General features: G+C 41.6%; 1 protein-coding gene across 1 annotated transcript; it reads left to right on the top strand.

The window, feature by feature from the left end:
- Positions 1–1507: 1507 nt before the first annotated feature.
- On the top strand, positions 1508–16210 carry rfc1 (replication factor C (activator 1) 1). The gene is made up of 23 exons (XM_028564380.1): positions 1508–1609; positions 2076–2237; positions 2335–2410; positions 3136–3252; positions 3642–3949; positions 6194–6268; positions 6685–6762; positions 6864–7223; positions 7433–7546; positions 7646–7825; positions 8644–8748; positions 9121–9547; positions 9712–9824; positions 10022–10136; positions 10322–10410; positions 11020–11157; positions 12099–12194; positions 12284–12537; positions 12741–12858; positions 13606–13751; positions 13851–14064; positions 15326–15505; positions 15630–16210. The coding sequence occupies exons 1-23, from the start codon at positions 1607–1609 to the stop codon at positions 15729–15731; spliced, it is 3570 nt and encodes a 1189-aa protein (XP_028420181.1). The 5' UTR covers positions 1508–1606; the 3' UTR covers positions 15732–16210.
- The last annotated feature ends 718 nt before the right edge of the window (positions 16211–16928 follow it).

Raw genomic sequence — 16928 nt, 5'->3', positions numbered from 1 at the left:
ACCACACTGTTGTGATGACAGCCAACAAGTTCTGCCTATAATTGCATGGGATGTTGTTATACAGAACAAGCCTGTGTCTTACAGTATCTGTTTCTGCCTGTTATGCGACTGCGGCCTCATTAGACAGTTTCAGGTTTTGGTTTGTGTATCGCCGACTGATGTCTGTGTTTCTGATGTTTACAGATGGACAGTGCTGGGAAGACTCATTGTGTTACAATCTCCTCCCATCAATCTGTGCAACAGCCTCCAGTGATTGCTGAACGGAGACAGAGGCATGCACTACCTTCAAACAAACACTTGGTATATGTGACAAGTGAAACTGAAGCTGAAGAAGGGGATTGAATGATTGTTAATGAGTATATTATCACGCTGAGCAAATAGTCTTATATAAAATGAAAAGGCTGAAGCATTAAAACAAGCTGGTCTGTGAGTCTGTCAGAAGTCTATTGTTTTTATAGATGTCTTTTTTGCATCTTGACAACATCTCAAAGCACACACACAAGTTGTGGTTCTATGTACTTCACGGGGCAATGTATGTCACTTTTACATGAAAGTACATAAAATGTATCCTTTATCATCCAAACACCATAGAGACCTTCCTGTTTGCAAGCAAAAGTGTGTAACACATTTTCTTAAGCTTATATATTGTATGAAGCCTACATATTATAGTGTCACCACCTGGATAAACAGACAATTCTTCATATAGTATAATACAGTGTAGTGGCAATCTGTCCACAAAAAATGCCACTACAGGGAATTTGAAGCCATTTCCAACTCTTGCTGTTGCAAAAAATGAGGTCCGCCATCGCCGTATAGTTAATCCTTTATTGTATAAATGTATTTAAAAACACATACAAAAAACTGACTTGAAAGATTAAAAACGAACAGAAGAGATCTAAAAACCATCACTATTGCACAGCTAAGGTTGAAAAACTGTGTGGCTTCCCAGACTAGATTCTCCCTCTGGCTCACCTGTGATTCCCTCACTACCCTGGCTAATTAGCACGTACACACAGGTGCGCAGGTGACGTAATGATTAAACCATTCACACAAACCTACCACCCACACACACACAAATTGGCTACAACATACAGTATGTCAGAGGTCATTTAACATACACTTGAGACTGTCAAGATAAAAATGTCATACACATAAATTATATTTGTTATTTTTACACCTCAGCTGTCTGTGTCTCAACACGTTTTTTGTTGTTCTTCTATGAAATAAACTATAGAACATTTACATACACATGCATTTTGGAAATATATACAAAACTTGTTGCCCTTATAAGTTATAAGTTAATATTTTGAAATAAACAATCACGTGTATTCAAAACCTCTTTTAATTATCTCTAGTATATACTCATGTTATATAAAATATATTCATATTTATTTTCCCTTGCTGTTCTTGTTTTTCTTCTCTTTTACTATTTTGGATGATTTCTTTGCTATGTAAAATTTTGTATTAAAAAACCAACAAAACGCATGCTCAGTGACGCACATGACGGGTGTGCGTCATCTCCAAGCGACAGCAGAATTCGCGCCAATCACTTGAAGGATATTCTGAAAACTACCCTAATCGTAATCTGGGATAACACCTGTTTATAATGGTACGTTACACATTTAAACTATTTATTAGCTCCTTCTGCAAGCTGTCTATACAAACAAAGTGGTTCAAAAAATACTCCTGCTGTCTTGTTGACTCTGCTCACTGCTGCTGAAACTGAAAATTGAAGTGCGCAGTGTTAACGTTAGCTAACGTTACAGCTAAAGATGAAGATACAAACTAACGTTAAAGTTAGCGGGTAAAAGTTCCACGAGGGACACATATTTTGCTATGTTGTCGTGTAACAGTTGACATGTGCCTGATGTTTTCTTAACATAGTTTAAATGATGCAGCACTTTTTTCCTGAAATCAGTGTCAGAAAGTGAAATCTTCAAACATCAATTTGCATCCAGTAACGTGAACGTTATATATAGGCCTAGTTAGATAACGTTAACGGTGTAGCGCTGTAATCTGTGCCCAGTCAACAGTTTTGTTAACAGGTTAACATATACATGTTTGTGTGCACACAGGACATCAGGCGGTTCTTTGCACCGACTTCAGCCAAGCCTTCAGTGCATAAACCAGCTCCAAACGGAAACATCAAAACAGAGGAGAAGAAGGAGAAGAAGAAGAAGAAGAAGAATTCCTCCTCATCATCAAATGAGGAAGTGAAAAAGAAGGAAATCGCCAAGGCAAGGAAATGATGTTACCTCCTGCCCTCCTTCTTGTAGTGATACATCTGTTTTATCATGTTATTCATCACGTTTTATTGTGGTTTATATACTTTAGGTGAAAAGCTCCAAACCAAAGGAGACACACAAAGATAGTGAGAAAAAACGAAAGAAGCATGCAGTCATAGAATCAGGTGTGTATGATTTTGTGCTACTACATAATTCCCCTGCATCATGGTCAGAAAACAGGTTTTCATGCCATCTTTAAAATATACAGTTTATTTTTTTTTTAAATGATTGTTTTGAAGGTGTTTCTAGGCCGATAATACGATTTGCTATTTTGTTTCATTTTATTCATTCAGTTTTTGAGACACCAAACAAATCTGAGATGCAGGCAAGAATTCAAAGGTTTCCAGAATTCTCTTCAGTCTATCTGGATTTAAAACTAATCAGTCTGCTAAGAGAGAAAAAAATGTCATATGGCCATATCTTCAATTATTTCCCTAAATTTTGACTCTTATTTTCTAATCCAAATAAAAGCAAATTACATTTCTCTTTGTATGGAAATAATAAAAAATTGAAATCAACACAAATAACTTCTATTGCAATGGGCCAAATATGTTTTTATCCAGAAGGTTAGAAGAGTTTTTAAAGGATTCTGGAAATGCATTTTAAAATAGTAAGTGTTGTAAAAACAAGATTTACAGAATTTAATTTCAGAAAAATTATGCTTTGCTCAGTGATAGGCATAAACAAGGAACTTTTTGATCAGGTAAAAGAGAAGCACCTTAAGAAATAAAACTATTAAGTAAGAAGATATCTGTGCTGCATCGGCAATTTTTTTGTTATTTTAAACTTTTTGATTGAAAGCTTGACACGTCTTTTATTCATGGCATATCTTGTATTTATGTCTATCCAGACTCTGAGGATGAGGAGCCAGTGAGGAAGTCAAAAAAATCCCCAAAAGAGAAACAGAAGAAGAGCCAAACTGAGCCACCTCCCAAAAAAGATCCTGTGCAGTATGTCTCTGAAACAGGTAATGGGTCTATGGTTTATTATCATCATATTGCAAACATACTTGCTGAGGATGTACAGACCTGGTATCCATGTTGTGATTAATTGTCATGTTTGCCTCAAAGACAAAAATACACCTGTCCTCAGAACGGCTCTCTAATTAATTCTTTGTCAAGTTGAGTCTGTTAGTTAATCATCACAATAATAAGCACAAAACAATAATGTTGACCACCTAAATTTTAAATACATTTCAGCAGAAAGTTAGGAATTGCAACGGGCAAAATAAATCTTTTTGTTTAGAAATGGGCAGACAAAAACGCATTAGTAAACAGATGGGTCCAGCTTGAAGATGACAATGATGTTTTGTTAATTTATGGAAATGTATTTTGACATTTGTCTTTTTTGTTGTAGACTCAGACAGCGACAACTTTCAGTCCTTAAAGAAGGTGTCTGAACCTAAGCAGAATGGCACGGCCAAACAGACAAAGTCAGATGCAGGAAGTGTTCGTCCAGGAGTCAAAGAGGGGCTGAAGTCTCCTGTCAAGCCCTCCTCCACACAGGGGAAAACTGCGGTGAAGTCTCCTCCTGTGCCCGTCACCCCTAAATCAGCCCCGCCTCCTCCGCTCAAACGAACCCCCACTTCAGTACTCGACTACTTCGGCAGTGCGACCGTTCAGCGTTCAGACAAGAAGCTTGTAGCCAGCACCAAGCGAAAGGCTGTGAGTATTAATTCATTATTTCCAGTTTTCACTTCTTCTCTTCAAACCCTTTCACTCTTTTCATGATCCTGCTTTTTCATCCAAGCTGTCAAGATTCATGACTTTCTGAGTATCGCCCAGTGAACCCTTCACCGAACTTTGTTTTCAGCCTTCCATTACTGTATCAAATTAGAGGATGGATACCCGACCCCAGCCTGACGGTACCTGACGGGCCGGGCCAGGTTCAAACAGATATTAAGAAATGATGTTCGGGTTCGGGTCGGGCTCAGTCACATCAGCACGATAAGGCATTGAACATTTTAAATTTAAAACAACTTATTATATAGGTAGCCAATGGGCCTGTTTCACTTGATGCAATGGTTCGTTTTTTTAACACACACACACACACACACACACACACACACACACACACACACACGGACATAGCTACACATACACACAGACATAGCTACAGACACACGCGCGCGCACACATAGGCCTGTCACGATAACAAATTTTGCTGGACGATAAATTGTCCCAGAAATTATTGCGATAAACGATAATATTGTCATCGAGAGACAATTTGCATCTAATATAATGATAATGTCATAATAATAATAATAATAATAATAATAAGAATAAGAATAATACAGGTACACCTTTTCAAAGATCAATATACTTTTATTTCTAAAGAATATTTAACACTGGAACTGGAAGACATTTTAAATATCCACAATATGTCTTTGATCTCCTTTGGTATGTCGTCTTTCACGCTGATGTACAGTTGTGGAATTGCCGTTTGTGACACGTAAGTTCTCAGACTAGAGACTGTACTACATTTTACAATTATTTAACACTAAATATTACATTTAAATAATATATAATTAATAAATAAAATCTATATGTATGGCTATCTGCCATGTGGTGAGTAAATGTACCAAAATAGTTCTGTTTTTCAGTCTTCATTTTGGCGAAGGTGCGGCTTCTGCTCCTCTTCAGGTCGGAGCTTCGTGGGGGCGGGCCGACACACACACACACACACACACACACACACACACACACACACACACACACACACACACACTCGCACACTCAGGCACCAACTCTGACATACTTTCCACACTCCGTGTCCGCGGACAGCTGTAGGCTTGTACCGTTAATGTTCTGTGCATTGTTGGACACATGCAGCCACTTTCCTGAAACCGCTTGCGAGACTGACGAGTCCAGCGGCGTGTATGTCCGAGCCTAGTACCCTATATGTATCTAGTACCCTATATGTATCTAGTAGGCTACCCTATATGTATCTAGTACCCTATATGTATCTAGTAGGCTACCCTATATGTATCTAGTACCCTATATGTATCTAGTAGGCTACCCTATATGTATCTAGTACCCTATATTTATCTAGTAGGCTACCCTATATGTATCTAGTACCCTATATGTATCTAGTAGGCTACCCTATATGTATCTAGTACCCTATATGTATCTAGTAGGCTACCCTATATGTATCTAGTACCCTATATGTATCTAGTACCCTATGTGTATGTCCGAGCCCGTCTCCACAGTCTCCACCGGCAGGTTGTCAGCTGTGTGGTTTGGAATGAAAGGGAGAAAACGGGACGCCGAGTAACACGGTGGATATTGCTCATATACTTTTATTTTTTTTTTTTTTTTACGGCGCCTTAACTGCAAAGTGCTGCAGGAAACCCTGCTCCAACTCTCTCTCTCTCTCCGCCTGGAGTAGCCTACCATGCGACTGACAAGAGGGTTCACTCCTCGTTATGCTAAGGAACCGAGAGTGGTCCTCCAGTCTCTTTTGGTAGAGGGAGAGGGAGAGACGAGGAAAATAAACAAGCATGCAAATGGAAATTATCGCGGCCGGAAAAATTATCGAGATCATTTTTTTTTATCATGCGATAACTCAATCTATTGACTATCGCGACAGGCCTACGCACACACATATGCGCACGTGTGCCTGTGTTAACGTGCGCTTGTTGCCCCATGTGCGCTCATCTGTTGACATTTCCGAATGCCTTCCTACAGTTGCTTAATAAAAGCGGGCTTTCCACACAAACAAACGTACATGTGTCATTAGTATTAGAAAAAAATTTGATTTTAACGGTGTCGGGCTCGGACATAAATATCTTAAAGCCTGTTGGACGTGGGCCGGGCTCGGACAGAAAAATGTGACCCGATCCGCACTCTATATCAAATAAGGATGCTTTTACAACACACTGACTTTGTAAAAACTCATCTTCTCCTCAGCCGACTCAGGACACAGATGATCTCATGAGTGATGAGCAAATCGCCAAACAGCTGCAGATGGATGAGGACATGGAGGTAGGCTGATCAACATTCAGTAACATCTGCATGTTCGTTGCATGAGTAATTCCAACCAGAGGTCGTCCATTAGTCGTTTAACAGAAAATGAATGATTGATCATATATGATTGTAACGGAATATCTCTGGGTTGTGGACTGTTGGTTTGATAAAAGGAAGCAGTTTGAATATGTCGGGCTTTTTAAAAAACTAAACAATTTTCAGCATTTTAGAGGTAAAATGATTAAACTTATAAAATATTCTGCAAAGGTTAAGGACTTTAAAGGTTTGCCTCCCAAGCCTGGTAATGTTTGTTGTTGTTTTAAGTTATAATGAATCTTTTGGAGAATTACTGAAATTCTTAATAATGATTTATGATTTAATTTTCATTCTTGTACTGCTTCCTCATATTGCTTTCTTGCTCCTACTTCACTCAGCTGGAAAAGCAGGTCCATGAGGACGAGGAGTTTGCCAGAACTCTGGCCATGCTGGACAAGGAGCCTCAAGCAAAGAAGGTGATGTAAAAAAACAACAACAAACAACCACAACACAAAGGCACATCAATTTTGATATTAGTGATTGCTTAATATAATTTTGTGTGTGTGTCTTCATCCAGGCTCGTAAAGGCTCCGAGGAAAAATCTGCCGCAACCGCGTGTCCCAAAAAGAGCAGTACCGGCTCTGCTGCTGGCAGCCCGTCAAAGACCAACCGAAGGGGCAGCATGTCAGAAGACGTGATTAGTCCGTCTCCTAAGAAGAACCCCGCCCCCATCAAAGCCAGCTCCAAACTGGCCATGATGAAGAAAAGGGAAGAAGAGAGAGAAGAAAGGCCAAAGAGTAAAACACCAATTTCGCCCACAAAAATAAAACACTCTCCCAAAAACGAGCCCCTGTCTTTGTCAATCTCAGACAAGAGGTTTACTCCCAAGACAGGAACCACACCCACCACAGTAAAAATTTCTCCCAAGAAACCAGAGGTGAGCAAGGCATACATTGCATCAATATCATGATGCACATAATCAATCAATTCTTCAATCAAATTTCCCCAAAGGAGCAGTGAAGAGAAACTCATGATAAAACGCAAAGCACATGAACACATCATATCTATACAAAGCAAAAATGAGCATGGAGTACACAAGTTAAAACAATTTAAAGACAAATGTCCTCACTGTCTCACTCTGATCAGAGCACGAGTACAAGTCCTGATGGTTCAGAGAAGAAGAAGGTCAACTCTGCAGCTTACAGGAACTTCCTGAACCGCGATGGACCACGAGCTCTCGGCTCCAAGGAAATCCCACAGGTACTCACTCACTCACAGACGCATCACACATCAGCCTTCAGACTGACCAACATCTTCCTTTGAACTGCCTTTTTCGTGTGTGTCTGTGTGTGTCTCCAGGGTGCTGAGAACTGTTTGGAGGGCTGTGTGTTTGTGCTGACGGGGGTCATGGAGTCCATGGAGAGGGATGATGCCAAATCCCTCATTGAGCGCTACGGCGGCAAGGTGACTGGCAACATCAGTAAGAAGACCACCTACCTGGTGCAGGGCAGAGACAGCGGAGTCTCGAAGCTCGAGAAGGTGACCAACCTGATTCTGACTAATAAATTCAGATCCAGAGTCTTAATCATATGGAGACAAATTTACCTTGATGTGTTGGCAAGTAATATAGCGCATCGACAAATGATTTGAAATACCAATCATCTTGGTAACCTTACCCCCAATTTCCACTGGCTGCGTAACGGCTCCAGAACAGCGGCGGAGTCATTAGGTTTCCATTGAAGTCAATCTGTGTATTTCCACCGACTGCGGAACGGCTGCGTTCCGACTCCGTCCCAGCTCCGGCGGTCTGCAGCCCTCCGGAGCAGATACGCAGAGATTCTATTTTTGCCGGACGCCGGAGAGCTCCGCAGCAATGCAGCACACGGCAGATAGTGCGGGACAGGAGGTCAAGCACAGAAACAAAATAAACATCCGGTTAATTTTCAAAATAAAATACACTGTGCTCACGGCGGATCATATTTCCCTGCACTACACCACACCTTGAAAACGCAGCACAGAGTTGTTTCCCCTCTACTCCTCTGGATGGAAACAAACTGTTGTTGGATTTGTGGTTTTATTCTACCTGAATTCGCGAACTTGTAGGTCCTCGTGACTACAGCTGTCAGTCATGGCCGCAGCCTTGCTGCAACAAATCCGGACCTAGTGGGTATTGATGGACGGTGGAGCACGGAGCTGACACGGAGCAGAGCCGGTCTGTGTTCAGTGTAACAATAAAAAGTAGTATTCAAGCATTTGAGGCTTTCAGTCTTTTACTTCCTGTCTCTTTTCTGTACTGATTTCCTTGTATCTGTCCATCAAATAATATGGTGTGTTTGGACAATTGGCTTTATCCTCAGGCGGAGAGTCTCGGTACCAAGATCCTGGATGAGGATGGTCTGTTGGAGCTGATCAGAACCAAACCAGGAAAGAAGTCCAAGTACGAGATTGCTGCAGAGGCTGAGGTCAGCTCTCACAACTTAAATCAGTTGTTTACAAAGTGATTTTATTTGCTATTTTTATTAGCAGTAAAACCATTTCAACCCAGAATATGTCAAAAACGTTTTTAAAAACTAACTGAAATCACAAACAGTCACATTCTTTTTGCAGTCCTTTTCAAAACATTTTTTTTTAACTATTTTTATTATAAAAAGGAAAAACAGTCTTAAGATGCATCAGAAATTCTCCTTTGGCTGATTTACAGATCATCTGTCACAGAAGAAACATGCAATTTATTTTCAGTTGGTCTTTTAACTGCAATTATATCATGCACATAAGAGTGAATTTAATGTTGATGTGCTTCAACGGTTCTGGGATAAATTCTTTATTTTTTTTAGAGCAAAGCCTCAAAAACCAGGACTCCCCCCAACAAAACATTAAAAAGCACCCCCAAAGCCCAGAAGATCTCTCCCTCCAAGGGGAATTCCAGGTCCCCCCACACCCCGAGCCCGTCTAAGACCGGCTTGGCCCAAGGCCACGGTGCCAGGACCAGAGATGGCTGCACTCCACCTGGGAGAGGCTCAGGCCACACAGCCCGGAGGGAGCTGGGCCTTTCCCCCTCCACTTCTTCATCTTCAGCCCCAGGACCATCATCGCCATCACCGACGCATGAGGACGCCAGTCTGCTGTGGGTGGACAAGTACCGCCCACGCTCTCTGAAGACTGTGATTGGTCAACAGGGAGATCAGAGCTGTGCCAATAAGCTGCTCCGCTGGCTGCAGAACTGGTACAGACACCACAGCGGGGGCTCTTCCAAGCCACCAGGTAGCAGACGGTTTATCTGTCTTTGTGTTTTGAGGTGTGTGAGCAGAATTCAGAGTAATGATACAAACTAGATATCAAAACTCCTATTGTTTCAGTGAATTTTAGTTCTGAATGTATCTGTGTTTGAGTAGCTTGTGCTTTTTGTGCTGTTTGTGGTTGTACAGTTGCAAGGTTTGGTAAGTTTGGAGGAAAAGATGATGGATCTGGATTCAAAGCTGCTCTTCTCTCTGGACCTCCGGGCGTGGGTAAGACCACCACAGCTGCCCTGGTCTGTGAGGTCAGTCTGAAAACACACACAGCCATGTTGTTGGGTGCTTTTCTTTGTATTTTCTATATGTAATCACAACAGTCAGTATGATTTAAGTAATGCTGCACATATGACTTCCACTTGGGACAAATATGTCCCAAGTGTCAGTGTCTTTTTTTAAATTTTTTTACCCAACCTCTCCACTGTGTTTGTGTGTCGGCTTGCAGGAATTGGGCTTCAGCTACGTGGAGATGAACGCCAGCTGTACTCGCAGCAAAAATAGTCTGAAGGAAGTCGTCTCAGAGTCGCTTAACAACACCAGCATTGAGAGCTTCTACAAAGGTGATCTCTCTTTTTAATTTTTGTTTCTCCATGTTTCCGCCTGTTAACACATTTGGACCTACATTAGCCTTTATTGATGTGCTTGTTTCAGAAGAAAACAAACTGGAAGGCTTTAATTGTGAAACAGCAATAGGAAGTCTTTTTTCGCTTGAAGTGAATACTATGTGGTGCTGTGTGTTTTGTAGGCACCTCTCAGAAAGTGAGCAGTAAACACGTCCTGATCATGGATGAGGTTGATGGCATGGCTGGTAACGAGGACCGTGGAGGAATCCAGGTAAAAAAGGAACAGATTCTCACATTTTGAAGAGGTTAGAGGTAGGGTTGTTTATCGAAACCCAGTTCCACTATGGAACCGGTTCCTACGCAACCGGTAGGAATCGAACCGGATTAGAACGCAAATTTCGGTTCCTCATTTCGGTTCCACTTAATGTGTTGACTGAAATATTTTCCCTCTGTCGCTCCGAAACGGACGTAAAAATATCACCCTTTCTTTGTACTCTACCGTTGGCTAGCTACCGTGAATGTAGGCTACTTTTTAAAATGCTATATTTTCCCTCTGGGCTCACCAAAACGGACGTAAAAGCAGGACATGCCATAAATCAGGAGAGGTGTCGTATCTTGCCAGAGAAGGCAAATATGCTCATTTCACTGCTGAAGTTTGAAGCTGGTTTAGTTGGCATACCAACTCAACATTTATTTTGTTACTTGTTAATAGTGTAACTGTTATTTATTATTACATTATTGTAGTTGTGTGTTAGGTGACTTATGTTGACTTATTATATATTTAAGTACTTTAAACCTTTCATATATTGTTAAATTTAAATAATTTTCAATAAAAAAAAAACTGTCTTGATACTAACCTCTGACCTTTCGCCTCCTGCAGGAGATGATCGGCCTGATCAGAAATTCAAAGATTCCCATCATCTGCATGTGCAACGATCGTAACCACCAGAAGATCAGGTCACTGGCCAACTACTGCTTTGATTTGCGCTTCCAGAGGCCACGAGTGGAACAGATCAAGGTACACACACACACACACAGACAGACAGACAGACAGACAGACAGACAGACATCTGACGAGACAAGTTTTCTAGCATGTTGGTTAAAATAAAACGGCATAAACTTTAGGATGCATCACACACAGAGACGCTGTGGTTGTAATTTGGATAGTGGCTGAAAACAAGCTAATAATATGAAAACCTATAATGTCTTTTTGGGACACTCATGAATGGAGATAATTAGGACTTTAATATATGCCAATGATTCCTAATTATGACAAGCTGCACAGTAGACAGTAATAGCTTCCTGTTACCAGCTTTAAATTGAAATATTATGCATATTTTCAACCAATTTTGTATCATAATAATGTTGGCAGTATGTGTAAATAAACGATGTTAAGCTTCCCTCCATCTTACCAACGTCCCTACTCTCCTCACTCACTCACTCATTTGGTTAGTGTTTTGCCTATTTCTCCCTATTGATCCTATGACATGTTGACATTAGGTCCAGGCCCCAAGGAAGTATGGGGCTTTGAATTGAAGCAAATTTGACATAGCGGCCAAACAGGGGAATTACGTCTGTGTCCCCATAGTGCGGAAGCAGCGCCGATCGTCCGATTAATTTTATAGGAGGAAGCGCCGCAAACGCTGTATCCAGTTTTTTTTAATTTTTAAATACATCGATGGTTACGTCACCTACCAATGGGAGCGTTTATTGGTCTAGTACGGTGCATTCTGGTAGTTGTAGGTTTTCTACCCTTTTTAAATGAAAGGGAATACCACAGCCTATTTTCTCTGTTTTCTTTGGTCATGTAGCGTGCACCATTTTACTGCATAGAAGGTACAGTTTTATGAAAAGCCCCTCTTTCCAGTGGTAAAATAGTTCTTTTAAAGTGAGCGCTTAAATGTAAATATTTACATTTCCTGCTCCTTTACTTTTGTTTTTTTTCTCTCCATTTTTTAGGGAGCAATGATGTCCCTCGCTTTCAAAGAGGGAATCAAGATCCCCCCCCCAGCTCTTAACGAAATGATCCTAGCCTCCAATCAGGATATCCGACAGGTAAAGCATAATTAATTCATACCAAGGTTTTACCTTCATTCGCCACCCTCGGTCTCCCCTCTCACCATGCTGACTGTTTTTTCCTCCAGGTGATCCACAACCTAAGCATGTGGTCGGCCAAAAACAAGGTGATGACTTATGACCAGTGTAAGTCTGACGCAGCCAGCGCTCGCAAGGACATGAAACTGGGTCCGTTTGATGTTTGTAGGAAGGTATTTGCCTCAGGGGAGGAGACTGCCCAAATGAGCCTCATCGACAAGTCTGACCTCTTCTTCCACGACTACTCGCTAGCGCCGCTCTTTGTCCAAGAGAACTACCTGCATGTTCGACCAAAGGCTGCAGGGTGAGAGAAGCCAGCTGTTTCCACCTGTGACCAGTATCTATGCTGAGCTAAGCTAATTTGCCCCCTGGATCTAGCTCCATTAATGCACAGACATGAGAGTGGTATCAATCTTCTCGATTCTCGACAAGAAAACAAAACAAACATTCCCTACACTGTCAAACTATTCATTTAATATTTCTGTATTTTCATGTCTCTTCTCACAGTGGGGACCTGAAGTCCCACCTGGTGTTGCTCAGCAAGACCGCTGACTCCATCTCTGACGGAGACCTGGTGGACAGACAGATCCGCTCTCGGCAGAACTGGTCACTCTTGCCCACACAGGTAACACTCACTCATGCATGCACGCACGCACGCATTCACTTGTTTAGATTGGCTTTTGTTAAGCGTTTGTAAAACACTGAATTATATGACATTAAAGGTCCCATGACATGGTGCTATTTGGATGCTTTTATGACCTTAGTGGTCCCCTAATACTGTATCTGAAGTCTCTTTCTGAAATTCAGCCTTGGTGCAGAATTACAGCCACTAGAGCCAGTCCCCCAATGAGCTTTCCTTAGTATGTGCCATTTCTGTGTCTGTAGCTATTGAGGAGGAGAGAGGGGGGGCAAGGTGGAGGGTGGGGGTGTGGCCTTGACCAACTGCCACTTTGCTTGTTTGAAAGCCATGATGTCTCTCTCTCATGGGTGGGCTAAATTCTCAGGGCGGGCAAAGCAGAGAAAGGGGAGGGAACCTTGTTCCTTATGACCTCATACGGAGAAGATTCCAGATCGGCCCATCTGAGCTTTCATTTTCTCAAAGGCACAGCAGGATACCCAGGGCTCGGTTTACACCTATCGCCATTTTATAGCCACTGGGGGACCATAGGCAGGCTGGGGGAACGCATATTAATGTTAAAAAAACCTCCATAAAGTGACATTTTCATGCCATGGGACCTTTTAATAACCATAAACACACACTCCCTTATCACATCATTCTTGCAAAAAACCTAACACACAGTCAATACACACACCCTCGTGTGTCGGGATACCAGAGATTGATCATTGTGCTGGACTGTGTTTGTGCTCGTAGGCCATCTATGCCAGTGTGTTACCAGGGGAACTCATGAAAGGCTACATGAGTCAGTTCCCCAACTTCCCCAGCTGGCTCGGCAAGAACTCCTCCACCACCAAACATTCCCGCATCGTCCAGGAGCTGGCCTCACACATGTGTTTAAAGTGAGTCGGCCTTGATCACTGTCTTTGAACTATTTACACCCTGTCAAACACAAAATCACACTCGAGTATTTAAATGTTTGATTTGTTTATCTCCTGCAGGACGATGAGCAGCAGACAGGCAGTGAACCTGGACTACCTGTACTACCTGCGGCAGGCGCTGCTGAGCCCGCTTCAGAGGCACGGAGCGGAGGGCGCCGGCGAAGCTGTGCAGCTGCTGGACAACTATCAGCTCATCAAGGAGGACGTGGACAGCATCATGGAGATCAGCGTCTGGGGCGGACAACCAGACCCTTACTCCAAACTGGACTCCAAGGTCAGCAGGGGGTGGTATAGTATAGATGTTGGTGATTGGAAATTGGTTGAAATTGATGTATAAAGAAATACACCACAATAAGTTTACATCATTGTGATAGCAATTAGAGCATCTCTGAGCATCACTCTGCTTAAGTACCACTTATACTAGAACTGTTCAACCCAATGCTCAATACACACCTTAACCACTATCATTGGTTCTCTACTGGGTACACACGAAAGCGAAGATTCTGACTCCCATTGATCGCATAAAAAAAGACAGCAATGCACGCCAATATTACCATATTTCAATCCATACAAATAATCTATTTAAACCTGCGATAACTTTCTTTTTTGGTCACTCAGGAGCAGCAGAAATAAGCTGTAAACACAACACTGACATATACCTTTTTTAAGTTGATATGGTAAATACTGAGTAAAGCAGCTTCAATGAAATGACCTTAATCAGCTTTGTTTGTTTCAACAGCAAATCACAGATGATGAAATTGTCAAATAATATCATAGCAAGTTACTTTTGAGGTCATGCTCATCTACAGTTACCAAACTCCAGTACCAATGTTTCACAGTATGCCACTCGCCTTTTATGTTTTTTTACTCACATTTTTATTAGAAACCCATTGCTGTACAATGCTGATAAATGAGAAGATAGTCATCACACATGAGGGTTACATGTGATGATTATGCTCTCATCATCAGCATTCATCAGAGCCTACGGTCTCTAGCAGTACTTAACAACATAAAAGACATCATTCTGGCCTTTCCATGGTTGATCCTCCTAAATGCTAGCCTAGAAATCTAGACACACCCTAGCGGCAGCAAATTAAATTTGCAGCCAGGGGGGTCTAGGCACTCTACGTTGGCTTGTGAGCTGGAAAAACCAAACTCTTGTCAGGCCAATCACATCGTGTATAGAGTCGGTGGGCGGGCTTGGAGTTAAGCTTTTCTTTGAGAAAAGAACAAAGAACGGCACAGAAATCTTTCTTTAAAAAGGAAGATGTGTTCAGAGTTTTGCCGACCGGATACAGCAAAAGTTTAATCTATCAGCTAGCTTCACTACCTTCTTCGTTGCTCTGCCTGGTTGTAGCGCTATCCTATTACGTGCAGAGGGAATTTGAAAGACAACCGTTAATCCCGCCCCTCGGATTGAGCTCCGTCAATGGTCAATCCCAAACCCAACATCTTGATGTGGGTCTGGCTTGTCAGGGTACCTAAATGTCCAGCATACAGTGAATTTCTCACCTCTGTTGTCTGTCTCCTTGCAGGTGAAGGCAGCATTCACACGAGCCTACAACAAAGAAGCTCACCTGACGCCATACTCTCTGCAAGCAGTGAAGAAGGGCCGCCGTGGTGGCGGGGGAGAGTCAGAGTTCGGAGGAGAGGACATGGACAACGAAGTGCAGGAGTCTGAAGACGAGGGCCTCAAAACCGACGCCATGATCAAAGTAAGAGCATTAACAATGAGGTTACAATGTGTAAACCCATTTGATTCCAAGTACACTCCATGCCAAAGGCTGTCTTCGTATCTTTTCACTGTTTATATATCGTCTGTCTCGTTCCTCCGTGCAGCAGAAGAAGGCCAAAGCCACCAAGGAGTCAAAGAAAGAGAAGAAGGAAGATTCTGGAAAGGGCAAGGGGACGGGCAAAGGCAAAGCCAAAGCCAAGAAATGACCAAATGACCAGAGGAGGAACCCTTTCCTGGTCTGCCTCCCTCCACCCCCACAGACTGTAATATTGTTTCTCTGCACTTGCAACGATCCTTTAATGAGCAACAGAAAGTAGTGAGAGTGGTCTTAACCTCTGCAGGTAACTCATCTGTCCCTTATCCCAACCACCCTAAGCTAAGAAATGTCTTTCCACTTTTTTAAATTCCTGTCATGTATATTACCTGCTTGTTCCATCCATTATCATGTCTACGCACCTCTGTAGTAACATGTGTCTCAACAGGAGTAGAGTGCATTTCTCCCGTCATCGGTTTGTGGTCCAGGTGTTAAGGTTGTAAATAATGTCACTGCGATGTATAAGACTGTTACTTTTTGCTACGACTACAATACAGAAATGCTTTAGCTCTACGGTTAGCACTGATGTTCCTGTAAATTGCAATTTTGTAAAAAACATTCATGATGATTAATAGAGAAATATGTCACTCATTAGTGTCAGTGATTGATTTTCTTTTTTTGTTTAACTGAGAAAATGGTTTCTGGGAATACTTTTTTTTTTTTTTTTTTAGATTTTAAATCCGATATTTAGTAGATTACACTTGGCCTGAATATAGATCCTATTCTCAGATAAACTATTACTATCTATTTTGAAAAACTCAAACTACAATCTATGCAATAGAATCTCAATGGTATTTAGTGTGTGAATAATGTCCAATAATGTGGATTCTACCTGCAGACTTGAGGCAAAGCCAGTTGATAAAGAAATATAGACAAATGGAAAAACCTTTCACTAAATAATCTGAGAGGTTAGCAAATAGAATTAGTGCTGCAACTAACAATCATTTTCATTATCAATTAATGCGCCAATTTCTTTTTTTATTTTGGTCTATGAAATGTCAAACAATAAGAAAAATCTAGAAAAAGCCAAATGGGTTAAGATATCAGGGCCCAGCACTTATTCTGCAGTTGTACTGAAGTCGCTCTTCAGTCACTACTGCTCTTTATACTAAAAACGTTAAATAGGACAACATTGAGAGTTCATTCTTGACCTTGGAAACTATAGTTGACAATCTCAGCCTAAGGTCCATTTAGCTTTCAGTCTACTCACACAATCTTCAGCAGATGTGGTTACACAGTTGTCATAGAAATGTTCTTTCAATCACATTAAACCAACATGGACAGGAGGTCCTTAAAGAAAAACAGACAT

Source organism: Perca flavescens, chromosome 2 (genome assembly GCF_004354835.1).
Source record: "Perca flavescens isolate YP-PL-M2 chromosome 2, PFLA_1.0, whole genome shotgun sequence".
In the NCBI taxonomy this organism is placed as follows: Eukaryota; Metazoa; Chordata; class Actinopteri; order Perciformes; family Percidae; genus Perca; species Perca flavescens.
The sequence above is the reverse complement of the archived record's forward strand: the minus strand, read 5'-3'. Positions and strand labels throughout refer to the sequence as shown.

Excerpts from the sequence above, each read along its gene's own strand:
- rfc1 (XM_028564380.1), top strand. Across the intron at positions 10,411-11,019 it reads AGGACCGTGGAGGAATCCAG|GAGATGATCGGCCTGATCAG; the intron begins GTAAAAAAGGAA and ends CGCCTCCTGCAG. Across the intron at positions 13,752-13,850 it reads GCCTCACACATGTGTTTAAA|GACGATGAGCAGCAGACAGG; the intron begins GTGAGTCGGCCT and ends TATCTCCTGCAG.